Source organism: Lynx canadensis, chromosome B2, assembly GCF_007474595.2.
Source record: "Lynx canadensis isolate LIC74 chromosome B2, mLynCan4.pri.v2, whole genome shotgun sequence".
NCBI classification, from domain to species: Eukaryota; Metazoa; Chordata; class Mammalia; order Carnivora; family Felidae; genus Lynx; species Lynx canadensis.
Genome location: NC_044307.1, coordinates 149,084,763 through 149,102,165, shown reverse-complemented (window position 1 = coordinate 149,102,165; position 17,403 = coordinate 149,084,763). Strand labels below are relative to the sequence as shown.

General features: G+C 46.3%; 1 protein-coding gene across 1 annotated transcript in view; it reads left to right on the top strand.

Annotated features, from left to right (window-relative positions):
- Positions 1 to 17,403, top strand: part of PDE10A (phosphodiesterase 10A) — a 298,359-nt gene that overhangs the window by 105,163 nt on the left and 175,793 nt on the right. Inside the window, 1 exon segment of the mRNA XM_030316763.2 lies at positions 12,299 to 12,427. Within this exon segment, the coding sequence (XP_030172623.2) occupies positions 12,299 to 12,427 (129 nt within the window).

Below are 17,403 nucleotides of genomic sequence, written 5' to 3'. Positions count from 1 at the left end.
GCTGTCCACACCGGCATCCCGGGCACGGGGGCCCCTCGGGGCTGTTCAGAGCCGCTTTCTCGGGGCCCGCCGCGCGGCCTCTAGGACGGGAGCGGTCTCAGGCCCCCGTGTTGTCTTTTCCGCACAGAGCCCGGGACCGTGCTGCGTGGACAGCGGTGGACGGTCAGGGTCCGTGGGCCGTGCCGCGTAGCTGACGTCGGGACATCAGTCCCTGCCTCGTGGAGCTGGTTGTCTCCTTGGAGGCTGCAGCTTATAAGATCACGCTAACCGAAAGGAAGGTTCCAGCGTGGGCCGAGGCCTTGGAGTGTCAGAGCGACTAGAGGGAGGGCTCATGGAGCAGGGCAGTGGGCGCAGAAGGGGTGCCTAGTGAGAGGTCTCCGGGAAGGTGCCTTTAGACTGGCTGGGTGCTCCCTAGCCAGGCAGAGAGGCACGGCAGGGAAGGGGCTGCACCTGTAAGGAAAGAAGGGCGTGGGCGACAGCAGAGGCTCAGATTAGACCGATTTTCAGGGCTAGCCCATGACTCGAGCCGTTTCTGCTCCCAGAATTTCTTCCCACCCTCATATCAAAGTCTCAGATTGCGCGGTCAGGTGTTTCAATTTATACATTGAGTTAAAACGTGTGACATAATTACACATGGGGGGGGGTAACACTAGTCGGTGGTGATCCTGTTAAAATATATTAAGATCAGACAGGAGAGAACGGAAGACACAGGGCAATTGTGCTTTGAGAGGTGAGTTTTCAGGACGCCCCGGGGTGGGGCTCAGCCGCTTTCGGGTCTGACTTCGGCTCAGGTCGTGATCTCACGGTTCCTGAGTTCAGGCCCCGCGTCCGGCACTGTGCTGATGGTGTGGAGCCCGCTTGTCATCCTCTGTCTCCCTCTCTCTCTCTCCCCTCCCCTGCTCACTTGCTCATTTCCCTCAAAAATAAATACACATTAAAAAAGAAAAGGTGAGTTTTTAGGCTTGTATCTTTGTTCCCACCTCCATTATTGGCCCCGTGGCCAGTAGAAAACGGATCCAACTACTTGTCTGTGTTCATTTCCCTTTTTATAGTTGCGGAGGGTGACGACCCATGTACAGGCACACCTCGTTTTATTGTACCTCACAAAGAATGCGTTTGTTTGTTGTACGAGTTGAAGGTTTTGTGGCGACGCCGCATCCGCCAAAGTTTACCGTTTTTCCGACGGCGCTTGCTCGCTTTGTGTCTCCGAGGCACGTTTTGGCAATTCTTGGCATACTTCACCCTTTCTCGTTATTATCGTGTTTGTTACGGTGATCAGGATGTTACCGTTGTAACTGTTTCGGGGCACCATGGAGGGCGCCCGGGTGCGATGGCACACTTACTCGATAACTGTGCTTTCCGACTCTTTCACGGACCAGCCGTTCCCTGTGTGCCCCTCTCTGGGGGCCTCCCGAGCCCCTGAAACACGGCAGGATCGAAATGAGGCCAGTCACCCCACACCCTACGGTGGAGTCCCACGTCCTTCACTTCACATCGCTCCTGAGGAGGCGTGTGAAAGCTGAGAAAGGCCAACTGCTGGGCCTTTTGCATCCACCAGGGAGCCACGTTGTGAAATCAAAGAAAGGTCTTGGATGAAACTAAGAGTGCTGCTCCAATGAACGCGCAAATGATACGCAAGCGAAGCAGCCTTATTGCTGAAATGGAGAAAGTTCTCGTAGCCTGGATAGATGAAGTGAGCCCTGTTTCCCCTAAGCCGAGACCGGCCCAGAGCAAGGCCTTAATTCTCCGGACTTTGCTGAAGGCCGAGAGAGGTGAGGAAGCTGCAGGAGGAGAGTCTGACGCTGGAAGGATCGGTCCATGAGGCATCGGCAAACAAGCCGCCTCCGTGACATCAGAGGTCCAGGTGAGGCGGCAAATCATCCGAAGATGGAGCGGAGATGATTGATGAAGGTGGCTACGCTAAGTCTAGATTTTCAATGTAGACAAAAGTGCCTTCTGGTGAGGCAGATGCCATCGTGGACTGTTGTAGCTGAAAGAAGTCGGTGCCCAGCTTCAGGCCGATGCCCGTTTACTGTTCCAGAAATCATAGTGTTGCGTTTCCGTTGAGCCTGATGCTCAAGAAGGTCAGGAAAGAGTTTTTGTGTTTTTTTTTAAGTTTATTTATTATTGTGAAAGAGACAGAGTGCGGGGGGGGGGGAGGGGCAGAGACAGGGAGGCTGTCACGTGGGCTCTGTGCAGAGCCCGACCCGGGGCCTCAAACTCGGGCAAGTGTGAGCTCCTGACCTGAGCTGAAATCAAGAGTCGGATGCTTAACCGACGGAGCCACCCAGGTGTCTCAGGAAAGAATCCTTACGACATTTCAGGGTGCAGTTTAGGGGGGCGCCTGGGTGGCTCCGTCGGTTGAGCATCCGACTTCGGCTCAGGTCATGATCTCGCGGTTCGTGGGTTCGAGCCCCACCTTGGGCTCTGTGCTGACAGCTCGGAGCTGGAGCCTGCTTCGATTCTGTGTCTCCCTCTCTCTCTGCCCCTCCCCTGCTCATGCTCTGTCTCCCTCTGTCCCAAAAAATAAACAAACGTTGTAGGGGTGCAGTTTAGGAAGTAATTTAAGTAGCATGAAGACAGACCTACAGGGAGAAAGAGCTGCCCTGGCCCGCGTGAAGCTGGTGGTTACATGCTCGAGTGGGAGACGACTCGAGGGAGGTATTAGATCGTAAACGGTTTTTTGAATTTCTACTTGTAAAACCGCTTTTGCAACATTTCCCAGGTGCTTGTCAGTTTGATGTGAAACTATCGGTGAGGCTGTTGGACAGGCAGTCATGAGACGCTTTAAGAATGTAGCCGCCAGGGTGTATCTGATCCTTCCGGGACCTGTGCAGGCCATAGGTCAGCATTCTGGACTGACGGTGAACATTTTCCTGCTTCTCCGCTTCATCAGTAGGGCCCTTCAGAATGTACGGATCTGCTTTGCCTTACGTTCTACAAATGGAGCCACGAAACCTGAATGGCAGCACGTCTGTTTGCAACATGGTTTACTGAATACTTTAAGCCTGCTGCTCAGAGAAAGATTTTTAAAAAATAGGACTGCTCGTTGATAATGTGCCTGGTCACCCAAGAGCTCTGATGGAGATGGACAGCCAGAGGAATGTTGTTTTTCGTGCCTGCTAATCCAGCATCCGTCCTGCAGCCCATGGATCAAGGAGTAGTTTTGACCCTCGAGTCTTACTATGTAAGAAATATATTTCCGGGGTGACTGGGTGGCTCAGTTGGTTAAGCGTCTGACTTCGGCTCAGTCATGATCTCCCAGTTCGTGAGTTTGAGCCCGGTGTCGGGCTCTGTGCTGACAGCTCAGAGCCTGGAGCCTGCTTCGGATTCTGTGTCTCCCTCTCTCTCTCTGCCCCTTCCCTGCTCGTGCCCTATCTGTTTCTCTGTCTCTCACAAACAAATGAACGTTAAAGAAAGAAAAAGAAAGAAAGAAGAAAGAAAGAGAAAGAAAGAAAGAAAGAAAGAAAGAAAGAAAGAAAGACAAAGAGAAAGAAAGAAAGAAAGAAAGAGAAAAAGAAAGAAAGAAAGAAGAAAGAAAGAAAAGAAAGAGAAAGAAAGAAAGAAATACACTTCCTAAGGCTATAGCTGCCGTAGGTAGTGATTCCTCTGATGGATGTGGGCAAAGTAAACTAAAAACCCTGTGGAAAGGATTCACCATTCTAGACGCCATGAAGAGTATTCATAGTTCATGAGAAGAGATCAGAATACCAGTCTGATACTGGTATTTAATGGAGTTTGGAAGAAGTTGATCCAACCCTCATAGAGGACTTTGAGGGGTTCAAGACTTCAGTGGAGGCGGTGACTGCAGCTATGGTGGAAATAGCAAGAAAACTAGGATTAGAAGCAGAGCCTAAAGATGGGACTAAGTGGCTGGAGTGTCATGATGAAACTTGAACGGATGAGGAGTTACTTCTTACGGATGAACAAAGAAAGTGGTTTCTTGAGATGGACCCTACGCTTGGTGAAGATGCTGTGAAGGCTGTTGAAACAACAACAGAGGATTTCGAATATGGTATAAACTTAGTTGATAAAGCAGCGGCAGGTTTGAGAGGATTGACTCAAATGTTTCTTTTGTTGTTGTTGTTGTTGTTTACATTTATTTATTTATGTATTTTTGAGAGACCGGGAGAGACGGCGTGAGCAGGGAAGGGGCAGAGAGAGGGAGACACGAATCCGAAGCAGGCTCCAGGCTCCGAGCTGTCAGCACAGAGCCCGATGCGGGGCTCGAACTCATGAACCCCAAGATCGTGACCTGAGCCGGAGTTGGACGCTTAACCCACTGAGCCACCCAGGCGCCCCAGGATTGACTCAAATTTGAAAGAAGTTCTGTGGGTAGAATGCTATTAAACAGAATCGTGTGCTGCAGAAAAATCGTCTGTGAAAGGAAGAGTTCAAGTTCATTGTTATCTTGTTTTACATTTGAAATGGACACCAGCGCCCTAGCCTTCAGCGTGCACCGCTCTGATCGGCCAGTGTCCACCACTGATCGGTCAGCAGCCGTCGAGGTTGAGATATTTGCTTTGTTGTGGCGGTCTGGAACCAAACCTCGGTCTCTCCAACTTAGGCCTGTAATACGCTGAAGAAACAGATCAGATGTTTTCAAATCTGTGATTTTGTACTAATACTATTTTTGTTAGTTGCTCACCTACAAAGATTGCTACTGAACCAATTCCCTGTGAAAATTGTAATAAAGGGGAACAAATTAAGCATTTACCCAGTCTTGTTTATACGAACTGAATAGTTAACAAGGTGCCGTTTCTCTTTGTGATATTTCAGTTAATAAGTGAAGAACGCATTACAGGATTAGGAAATCACCGTTTTCAAGCCCTAACCAATTAGTAACTCTTGGATCATAGATGCTGCTAATGTCGCAGACAGAGAGAGACAGCCAGACGGTATAAGCCTTTGACAGAAGAGCACAGCACCACTTTGAAACTTGCCCCCCCCCGCACCCCTCCCCCCCAAGTTGAACCTCAGTTTGTCTCTAGATCTAACTTCAGTTTCAGGAAATGCAAGAGAGCAGATAACATCGTAAACACCACCATAGGGGCACAGTGAGATAAACACAGACTGTAGAAAAGCATAGAACAAAAGATGTGTTTTCTTCAATAATAAATTATAATGGGGACAACAAAATAGATGGGATAAGAGAGACCTCGGGAAAATACCGAAGAACTCCAACTGTAGCATATAGACCTTACCAAGGTCTGGGTTCATTTAAGCTACCTTAAACAAACAGTGAAAAATAAGAACTTCAACATCTGGTGTCGGTGGTATTAAAAATAATGACTAATATCTCCATGCGTGTGATAATAACATTCGTGGTTAGAATAGTTGTTTTTCAGAGATAGACGTTGACATCTATGAACGTATTGAAATGATGCATGAGATTGTTTCAAAATTATATGAGAAGAGAGTGGGTGGGGGGCACAGATGGAAAATATTGGCTACGAGTTGATTATTGTTGAAGCTGGTGTTGAGGACATGAGAGCCCATTATGTGTTTTTCGTGTGGTTGTGTGTGTGTGTGTGTGAGTGTGTGCACGGGCGCACACGCGCACACACACGGATACGGAGTCTCCATTGGAAAAAACTGAACTTGTAGGTTGCAGACAGCAGTAACCAAAGGGTGGTACGACGAGAGGCTTGTGAGATTCTGCTGAGATGAAGGAAAGTAGTGTTTGTACTGGTTAAAAAAAGATGAAGAATGTATGGGACTGATCTTAGCATTTCGTCCCTGATACTCTGCATTACCACTGACGGAAACACGGCGAAGCTAATCCTTTTCGTTATCACCCTGTGGTCCCCTAATAAAATACCGAAGTAGGAGGAATCCCTGTGGCTTCTACCTGTGTGTCTGTTTCTTGAGAAGAGTTACTCGGCACCGAAAGGAAGCTGTTCCTTATCTGTTCCTCAGGTTGTTGGCTCAGTTACCACCGGCCACGGAATCGACTGTCTTTACAAATCTCCTTATCAGTCTTTGTTTTGCTCTGTTACCTGCCTTCAGGTTCAGTGCTCCAGCTCACCGTTCCATGACCCACTCTGCTGTTTTCGTGTTGGTTTTGTTTAGGTTGCAATCCTTCGTGGCGTCTTCGGTGGGCGGTATGGAAATAAGGAAATTCATCCAGCGGTCTCTAACTCCGTGTGCACGTTCAGTGTGTCAGGGTCTTTGTGCTTCCCCTTCTGTCTGCACCCCTGCCCCAACCTCTGCCCCTCAGCACCCCTGCCGGAGAATCCCAAGCAGGCTCCACACTGTCATCGCAGGGCCGGACTTGGGGCCCCGTCTTACAAACGTGGTCGTGACCCGGGCTGAAATCAAGCTTTGCTTGCTTAACCCGCTGAGCCACCCAGGCGCCCCGTGAAGTATTTTTTATGTACGTTGTTTCAAAATTGCATGTTACTTGGGGCGCCTGGGTGGCGCAGTCGGTTAAGCGTCCGACTTCAGCCAGGTCACGGTCTCGCGGTCCGTGGGTTCAAGCCCCGCATCGGGCTCCGGGCTGATGGCTCGGAGCCTGGAACCTGTTTCCGATTCTGTGTCTCCCTCTCTCTCTGCCCCTCCCCCGTTCCATGCTCTGTCTCTCTCTGTCCCAAAAATAAACGTTGAAAAAAAAATATTAAAAAAAAAATTGCATGTTACTTGTAATCTGGTGATTCCTCGTGTGGAGTTTTGGTGGCAAATTTGTAATCGTTGGATGCTACTGTGTGCTAAGGACCGCCCTGGTCTAACCTTCTGCTTTCACTGGGTTTATTCGCAAAAAAACAAAAGCAAACAAATAAAAAACAATAATTTTTTTTTTTTGACATAAGCGGAACGTACAGGCCATGGGAAGCTATGGAAACATTAAACCAAAGTCAGAAACCAAACAAAACATCCATACCTGTACCACTTTCCAAGAGTGGGGAGTTGTTATTTCCGTATCTTATTCTGGGTTGGTCCTGTGTTGGCCCGAAGGTTCTTTGCAAAATTGGATGTTGATAGCAAGTAAAGGTGGATAAAACGTTAGAAAAAAAGTGAGGGAGGTTGCTTTTGATGGCTAAGGGCCTGGAGTATACATTAAATGCTATGATAAAATGGAAGTTTAGGGGTGCCTGGCTGGCTCAGTTGGAGCGTGCAACTCTTGATCTCAGGGTGTGGGTTCGAGCCCCACGGTGCGTGTAGAGATTACCTAAAAGTAAAATACTGTAAAAAATGGAAGTTTTAGAAAATCTGGAGTTTTAATGGTAGAGAAATGAAACGTTACAAACCTGTGATTAGAGCCTCTAGACAAATGTAAACATTGGCTTCATACAGGTAAAAAAAACAGCATTTTTGGTACCGTTCTTGAATGGACCGGGCAGAAATGGTGTCTGTGAATTGATTATGTTATTGAGTTGTTGTAATGACCCATGAGGTAGATTCTGTTATTATTCCCATTCCCATTTGAATCTCATTCCCGTGCAAATAGGAAGCCAGGCTGAGAGGTGAGGCACTTTGCCCGGGTCAGCAGGTGAGAAAAGGAAGCTAAGTTGTGCCCGTACTTTTGATCGCCAGGCCATAATGCCTCCCGCTACCATGATGCCCCTCTTGCTGAAGGAGGTAGTTATTTTCATGAGATGTGATTGGTAATTTGGGAAGAAAATTGTACTCCGATTTTTGAGACCTTTGAGAGGTAAAGCCAGGTGATACTCTTTGGAATCCTAAATGGCATTTCCAGCCAAAACGGTGTGTGTGACCTGTCATTCCTTCTCCGTAATTGAATACAGGATTTGATGAACTTTTTTAGCCTAGACGTTTACTTAGACGCCGTAACTCATTTATGACTCAACTGATCTTTAAAAATTTAGTTTTGAGTAATTTATACAAAAGAAGAGTCAAGGAGTGGGGAGTTATCCTCTGCCTCCTGAAGGGCAGTGTCTACGTAGATTGTTTGGAATTCTTCTGAGTGGGCTATTTGTTCTTCTCTGTTTATTTATTCAGTCATTTATTTATATCAGCATGGACTCTGGGGCCGTCTTAGTCCATTCAGGCTGCTATGATACCACAGACTGGGTGGCGTCTAGACAACAGAAATGTATTGCCTACAGTTCTGAGGCTGGAAGTCTCAGGTCATGGCACCTGCTTGGTTGGGTGAGGGCCTGCTTTCAGGTCACGGACTTCGTGTATCTGCACGCGGTGGAAAGAGTCCAGGGGTCTCTGGAGCCTCTTACGAAGCGAGAATCCCGTTCATGAGGTCCCACCCTCATGGCTGAGGCATTTCGCGGAGGCCCCACCCACTAGCGCCATCACCTTTGGCAATTAGGGTTTTAACACAGGAGTTTGGAGGATGGCACACAAACATTCAGCCTCTAGGAAGGGTTATTATTTCACTCTTTGGATTATCATCCAGGCCTTTATTTTGCTACTCAAATGGCTCCCCGTTTTAATAACTGGGGACTCTTTCAATCAGCTTTTGTATCCTTGACATACCCCATCGTTTTGCGTATAACTCCCTTACTTGACGGCTCGTCTTCCGTATTTTGTGTACTGCTCCTAGACTCGGCCATTTCTCCAAGGAGCTGTGGTTCCTTTTATTGGGGAGTGGTATTAGAAGCAAAGATCTGGGTGCTACGTGAACTTGTGGGTACTGGCTTATTGTTGCTTCTAGGCCCTCTCAGCTAACCTAACGAGCAAATGGACGTATGTCTACTGACCTGAGTGTATATAGAGCCTACCTACCAGTATTTGAATGTGTAAGCATCTCCGCCTGTGTTAATTTAAATAGGAGTCCATACTGATGTGTCGAACTCTAATCCGTTATCCCATAGATCATTCTAGACTCCTCCTCTTGCTTACTCTACCGCTGAGAAGCCTCATTCCCACCATGCACTTATTTAATTGTTCAGTTCCGGGATAAATGACTCGTGGTGTGAGAATTGTTAAATTCTACTCGATCAACTCGAGTACATGGACTCCGTGGAATTTCTTTTGCTTTTAGTCTTACAGACTCCGCTCATTTCTGAAGTTACTTAGCTCAGCACCTTATCCCCCCTCTTCCTTTGCTGAGGTGGTTTCATACATTTGTAATGCATTCAGATTCTTTGGCCGTATGCTGCCTCCCATTAGACAGCCTGACTTTTCCCAGTGTTTTCTTAAAATTTTACTACACCTGTGAGTTCTGACGAATACGCCCTTCCTCACCATCAGAGGGTCATGTGGGGTAGTTTTCTCACCCGCAGAGATGCCGTGTGCGTCTTTCTCCCTTCCCTACAGCCCTGGCAGCCGTGGGTCTCTCTGTTCTCTCCAGCTGTAGTTTGGCCTTTTCCACAGCGTCGTATAATTAGAATTACACAACACGCGGCCTTTGCGCACTAGTCCTTTGCACTTAGCAATACGCGTCGAAGCCTAATCCATATTTTTTCGTGGCTCGTTGGCACATTTTCTCTTTAATATAAATAATATCTCATTGTGCGGAGGCGCCACAGCTTGTGTGTCCACTGCCCTGCTGCAAGACCGTTTCGGCACCTTCCGTTCGGGATGGCGGTGAATAAAGCTGCTGTCCACGTTCACATGCAGGTTTTGTGGGGACGTAAGTGTCAGGTCAGCCGGCTAAGCACCTAGTAGTGTGGGTGCCAGGTCACACGCTAAGATCGTATCTGGCTTTGTAAAGAAGCTGCCAGTCTTCCAAAGTCGTTCCCATTTTGCATTCTCACCAGCAGCGAATGAGGAATGTTAGTGCCCCGTATCCTTGCCAAAAGATAGTCCGACGTTAGCCATTCTCACAGGTGTATATAGTGGGATCTCACTTTTAACCTCACTTCACGAAGGACAGATGGGCATCTTTTCATGTGCTTATTTATCGTATCTGTATCTTTTCCGATGAAATGTCTGTTCAGATCTCGACTCAGTTTTAATTGGGTTGCCTGTTTTCTTCTTGTCGAGTTGTAAGTGTTCTTTGTATGTTTTAGACACAAGCCCTTTAATGTGATACGCAAGATGGCAAACAGGATGGGTATCGTAGTGCAGTAAGATGAACGGAGACCACAAGGAGAATGAGTCAGTGCCGACTTTCTATTTCCGGCCTGGGTCTCTGGGACACTGGGGAGCACTGGCAGCAGAAAAGAGGAGAGCTGAGAGTTGAAACCACTTTGGGAAGAAGGGGATGGAGGTGACTCACTTCGTTTCGAGTCCAGATGGAAGAATGTCCAGGGACCAGAGATCAAAAATACATTAGGTTCCTGCTTCACATTTTGCTGTCATCGTCCTAGATGAGCGAGGAGAAAGCTGAAGTAAGGAGCAGATAGGAAGTTGGGACAAGAACAGTCACAAAAGTGATGAAGTTTTAGGAAGGAATCAAGTGCAGACATGAACCGCTGTGAAGGACCGAAGGACACCGTTGAAGAGAGTGTGAAATTTGCATTGTCTGTCTTCTTGGAGGTCAAGTCAGCCGTCAGTTTACTTCAACGTCCTGTGCCTTTTGTACCTGGGGACTGTGATTTATTCTGTCAGGAGAGCCACCTCTCACTTTATTGAGTCTTATCTTCAGCACCTGGTAGAACTTCTCAAACTGAATTTTACACAACGGGGACTCTTTTGCCCCCTGGCCAGACAGGGTCAGAGTTTTCTTTTGTCTAATACAACTGTGTAATTATACATCCGTAGCTATCCATCTGTCTGTAGCGTAAATTGACTGTTTTAGTAGTGAATTCATTGAAGAAATTATTTGCCTTCTCGACTATACCATTCTCTCGAAGCATCGAAGCATCGTAGGGGTTGTGACTTTAGTCCCCGGCAGAATTAATTAACACATGTTAATTCTGTGGCTGGTCTGATGTCGGGAACAGGCAGCTTATTCCCTGGAGTCATAAGGATATGCTTCCTTTTCTTCTTTTGGTCAACTGAAAGTACCATTTTCTATTTCCTTTTTTATCTGACTGTCCCTAAGGATGGTAATTTATTGAGTAATTCACAGAGGGGACACGGTAGTGAAAAAAATTGCCGTCACAGATTTACAATTATTGATAGCCTGTCTGTGATTTGGAGTTGGTTGATGAATGGCGTACCAGCACGAAGCACCAGTCTCACAACACACGATTTTGTATGTTCAACATGAAAATATGCAAAAGCACTTGGCCTGAAAATCCCGTGTGTATATTCAACAGTTGTTATCAGACCGAAAATTGGTTTCACTGACACTGACCACATAACATGGAATAGCAGGGAACAGTTGTTGATCATCCTGAGCTGATTGTTGTTAATACCATTGGATTTCGTGCCCCTGAGAGAAAGGATACTTTGTGCTGCCAACAGCAAAAGATGTGAATTTGTGCCGCGAACACCTTTTTAGCACCTCAACCGTACCAGTATTATATTCTCCTGTTCACTTCCCCTCCTTGAGTCTCACTCACCTTGAGTATTGAAAGCAGTGGTTACTATTTCCAGAAAGATCTGAGTGCTTGGTAAGGCTTCCCTGCACAGCACGGGAGCACAGTGCCGGCCCAAGTACACACTGAAAGGTGCTGTTGGAAAGCAGCTGTGTAACGTGATGTAACGCCTGTAGCTTAAAAAAATGTTTTTTAATGTTTATTTATTTTTGAGAGAGAGAGAGAGAGAGACAGAGCACAGGCAAGGGAGGGGCAGAGAGAGGGAGACACAGAATCCGAAGCAGGCTCCAGGCTCCGAGCTGTCAGCACAGAGCCCAGTGCGGGCTCGAACTCATGAACTGTGAGATCATGACCTGAGCTGAAGCCAGACGCTTACCCGACTGAGCTGCCCAGGCGCCCCATGTCTGTAGTTTCAAGTTGCTAAAGTTTTAACTTTTGCCATTTTTACTATTTTTTTTATACTGGCAAAATATACATAACCTAAAACTTGCCATTTTGAACATTGCAAGTGTATAATTCATTGGCATTAATTACACTCCCCGTGTGTACTGTGACCATGACCTCTGTCTCCTTCTACAACTTTGCCTTCCCTGGAAACCGATTAAGTAGTAAATTCCCCATCCTCCCCTCCCTCAGTCCCTGGTAACTCCTAATCTACTTTGTCTCTGTGAATTTGCCTGTTCTAGGTAGTTCATAGAAGTGGAATCCGAGGATATCTATCCTTGGTGTTTGGGTTTTTTTATTTACCATACTGTTTTCGGGGTTTCCCCTGTGTTGTAACATGTGTCAGGACTTAAGTCCTCTTTGTGGATGGATAATATTCCATGTATGTGTACACATCTTTGTTTCTTTTTATATTTCAGATCAATCTTAGCATAACGGGCCGTTTTTCTATATGTTTGATGCTCACAGAGGTGTCATCCAGGTTAATGTTACTCTTTTTAATTCTTTCCCAGGTCTGACAGATGAAAAAGTGAAGGCGTATCTTTCCCTTCATCCCCAGGTGTTAGATGAGTTTGTATCTGAGAGCGTTAGTGCCGAGACCGTAGAAAAATGGCTGAAGAGGAAAAACAACAAACCAGAAGGTAAGATCTCATTCGGATCGAGCGGGGATTGTTTTCTAGTTTACGGTGACAAAAACAAACAAACAAAACCGAGTGTTTAGTACATGCTAGAAAGTATAAAGTAGACAGAATTAGCATTTTTAACTCTGTAAAAGTTTTACTGTGTTTCAAAAGATAAAAGAAGTTAGAATGAGAGGAAATAAATCCACTGAAGTAAGATCCTTGGCTACAAAAACTTGGCAAAGGACTTGTGAAAATTGATTTGGATATGACATGTTGAAAATGCAGAAGGTACTATTAGCCTTGATTTTGTTCAGCAGTTATTATTAATGATTATACAAATGTTCTTTATATTTCAAAAACGTATTTGTATTACTGCATTTTGCAAAGAGAAATCATTAAATAATTTTCATGTGGACACAGTAGGAAGAGAACTCTTGACTTTGCATTAGACATTTTGTTCACACTCATGAACTTAAGATGCTGTTATATTTATGACAAAAGAAATGTGGACTCAAAAGGGGTGGGAAGTGAAGTAAATTTCCTCCCAAGCTGAACATGTGTTAATATTTGGATTTGAATATTGTGGCACAGTTTTAAATGAATTTATATTTGGCCAAATAAGACTTCGTGTTTCCCAGAATGTTCTTCTTATAGTAGAAATTTATATTACATGTGATTTCGACTCTATGAAGAACTTTTATGCTAGAAACAAATATATGCTATTTTTTCTGGAAATTTATTTAGTGTAACAGAATGCCATAAGTAAAGCTTATAAATGATCACTATTAAGATGTTATGCTGTTAGATCTGTGGCCCTCGTACGCTCCTTGGGCTGAGTTTCCTCTAATTTTCAAAGTGTCTGTAATTTTGTTGCAGAGTTTTTATAATAAAGAAACCTTTACAAAAGAGAGCTTTTGACATTGAAACACAAATTAGATTTACAGTACATGTACGTGAGTCTGTGTGTGTGTGCGGATTGAGAGGGAGAGAGAAATAGAAATAAATTGCAGAAACGAACGTAGCATTTTTTTTTGAAAACAATCACAGCTTTTAATAGTGAGAACAAAGCTTGATGTGGCATATTCAGCTATAACATACCTCAGACATTTGGAAGCAGTCTGAGATGTTTGACGCTTTGAACGTGTGACTCAGTTGTGTTTAAGGCACCTCATATAAAGATGCAGATTTCATCAACTTGCTGTATAATGATGGATAATAACATAGTGCAAGAATAAGGATATTTACGAGATGGGAAATTGAGTATAGGGCTCAGAAGATGACAAATCTTGCGTCGCGTCTTAGTGTTACAGTGATGTTGTTAAACGACTCTTAGATTTTTATAACTGTTTGGATGTGCCATTCCGTGTCAAATCTGTTTTCTGTATTAGTTAATCCAAATACTACTTTACACTGTTGAGTACATCCACTCAAGAGGTAAATGATTATTGAGAATAGCAGAGTGGAGCTGAAGCAGTGCTCCTTGTACCTGAAGACAAAATTGTCCTCACACAGAGGCCATCTCGCTTGGTGGCCCCCCGGAGGGCTCAGGACCACTGCTGGGATCAGGAACCAAGAGAAGCTGAATGCGTGTGACCTGGGGCTTCCCTGTAGCGGTGGGGCCCCTGCAGACAGGCTGCGCGCAGCTTAGGGTGGAAACACTACGAAGGAACCTCTCATGGTACGCCTGCCTGCCTGCGGGCGGCTGGGCCCCTGCGCCCCTTCCAACTGGGAGAACCGTCTCGGGACTCAGGACGCAGCCCCTGCAGCCCCTGGCAACCCAGGTTTAGGGCTAACCCTGTGGGCGTGGCCTGAGGACAGCCCCGCCCACGTGTGCGGAACTACTAAAAGCCAGTTCCGGGTCCTCGTGTCTTGTGTGTGATTCTGGATTAAGGCTGAAGCCTTGTGTCTCTTCTCCATCGCGCCCTTACTCTTTTTTTTTAAACTTTTTTTTTTTTTTAACGTTTATTTATTTTTGGGACAGAGAGAGACAGAGCATGAACGGGGGAGGGGCAGAGAGAGAGGGAGACACAGAATCGGAAACAGGCTCCAGGCTCTGAGCCATCAGCCCAGAGCCCGACGCGGGGCTCGAACTCACGGACCGCGAGATCGTGACCTGGCTGAAGTCGGACGCTTAACCGACTGCGCCACCCAGGCGCCCTATCGCGCCCTTACTCTTTTTACAATTTTGTGTTCTCCTCAACGAGGCCTCCTCCTTCCAAGGGGCTTCGTGGGAAATGCTCGGAGGAAGGACATTTTTGTGGAGAGGGCTTTTGGGGGGCGGGGGGGGGGGTATTTCTGTTTCCACGCCAGACCCGGGAACAGAAAGCGTGAGAGACAGGAGTTCTGGAAGAATATTATTGAAAGTCGGGCCTGTCCGGATCGTTTCCCTTTGTGTCAGTTTAGTGAGAGAAAGCGGATGGAGGGAAACCGTGCTTTATGCACAAGGACTCGGCAAACGCTCACGTAGCTTATTTTTCAACCACGGATAAGCCGGCCTCGTGTGGAAGTGGTCTACACTACGGGGAGGTCACGTGAAGGGGTGCGGTACTCCGTTCCGAGAAAGGCCATCTGCGAAATTTCAGATTCAAGCGAATGGGTGAATACCAGATGACGTCTGCTTCTCACACGTCCGGCTGGCACGCTGCTTGCAAGCGGTTTTGTCGCGATGGCGTCACGATGACGTCACGCTGTCCAAACCGCTGGCCTTCCTTCGTGCACGTGCTGTTCTATCGAGCGCCTTGCTCGTTCGGGGCTCAGAGAAGCTGAAGACGGAGTGGGGGGCCGATTGCCCCGCGGCGGTACTCCCCGTGCACCGGGTCTGCGTGACCAGGGCGGCTGTAGCGTCCGGGGTTTTTGCGGGTGTTGACCGTTCACATCTGCCGGCAGCGAGCGAGGCTTACGTGGCCGCCTTCCCTTGCTGGGTCGAGGGTGATCCCCGACGGTACCGGTGAGCCCCTGGGGGGCACTGGCCGCGGGAGTCGCAGTTACTTGTGTGTCCCTCGCCGGCAGCACCCCCGATGCCGCGGGGAGGGGCGCTCTGAACGTTTTGAATGAACGAACAAAGGAGGGTTGGAGTCTCAACCTCCAAGTGGCCACCGGTTGTCAGTATTGTGCGTGGAACCAGAACTACTTTCATGCTCTTCCTGTCTCCCCCTGCTCGCTGGAAAGCTTCCAGAGGGAAGGGATTCTATAGTGTGATTGTAAATCCCGCCCGGTGCGTTGTCTTTTCGTGTACGTAGCAAACTCTGTAAAGCGCTATTGAGATTCTAGATGGTTAGGTTTCCGGCGAGTTAGTGCTCAGACCAGTCGAAGAGAGTCGTAAGTTTCTGCCTCCTTCCGGTTAGTCTGACCGAGGCTGGACATAGTCCAGGCCGGGGGCTCTGAGCCAGATGGTCTGCAGAGGGGTCCGCCCCACAGCCAATCGCTCTGCTCTGTGTTGGCAGAGAAGGGGGTTGGGGAAAGCCGAACCCCCCAGTGTCTTCAGAGATTGACATTTTCAGACTCTGTACTGTTACTGTTCTCAGTTTGATTTTCCTGCTTTCATAACATTTGCATTTTAAATGCGCAGAGTTCTATCTGTACTTGCGAGGCAAATTGCCTTTTGGAGGTGGACCTCGGATCCAAAATCCCAAACAGTTGGTTTTCAAGCGATGCCGGGAATTGGAGGTAGGGGTTCTTTCTTTAAAACTTTAGGTTCTCATTTAGAGAGTGTATAAATATTCCCTGAAAGTATCGGGGACTGTACCCGTAACTCACAGCCATACTTTGATTTGGGAAAACTTTCAGGAAGAAAACAAAGTTACCTAGGTCATGAATTGAATTGTTTTACTAAATTTTGTGCTTTTTGTTAATTTTTACGCAAGGTACATTTGACAGGCCCAGCTGGTACTCATCCAGACTCAGATTACTAAACTATTTAACGTCTCCACAAGTATCAAGGCAGAACTGTCAAAGTGATAAATCAACGTTAGGATACGATGAAGATCCTACCCTTTGCATTTCCGGTGGGAAGGTTCCAAGACGGAACACAGTTTGACGTCCCTAATGCCATTTCAGTATTTCAGTTATGCTCGGGAAGAATCCTGAATTACTTGGACTCTCAGCGATGTCCCCTTTTGGCTTCTAATGTAAAAAACTTAGTTCTACGTTAGTAAAAACGTATGTACAGCCAGTATGACTGTATTTGGCATCTCCTGGTATTAGAATAATATTTAAAATACATGGGCTTTGTTTAAAACCCCCAAAACGTAACTGTGATATTCATATTCTAAAGGGAAGCTTTTTGGTATTGAAGAGGGCGATTGATTGAACCCAAGTCATTTAAGAATCATGAGTAGCAGTGTCTTTTATGTCCAAGAATTTGTTACTACTGTGTTTTATGTCTGAAATATCAAATAGCAAACCATCTCACCGTCAGTGTGCCCATACATGCCCAATAATTAATAATGAAAACATTGGTGCTGTCACCTGCCTTAAATATTTTCAACAAATACATGAATGGCTTCCTTTTTTTTTTTTCCTCAGAGGATGGAGTTACTCCATATTTTTCACCTCTCCATGATTCTAGAGATGGAACAATTTTCATTCAAATAAAACTACTAAGTACTTCTTACCTAGAATTAGTGAGATTTCCATCCTGTCCCCTAAACCCACTATATGCAGCCTGAAATGCAGATTCAGGAGCATTAGTCCTGCTTAGCGTGTAACAGATGGTTTCTGTGCTAGTGTTTATAGTGTCGCGGGGTATTAAATTAATGGGGCATGAATTAGTTTGCCAAGGCATGCAACGTTAGAAGGTTTTAGTAAGTAGGACACTAATAAATTACGTGTTAACTATTAGTCCATATCATGAATAAGGAAAAACCCACATCATTGAAATGGTTTACTTGGAACTTCATGTCGTGCACTTTCTTCTCCTTGAAATTGCTTTGTGTCGATTATGGAAGTTACGTCTTCACATAGAAATTTCATATCTTGGTCTTTTTATTTTCTTT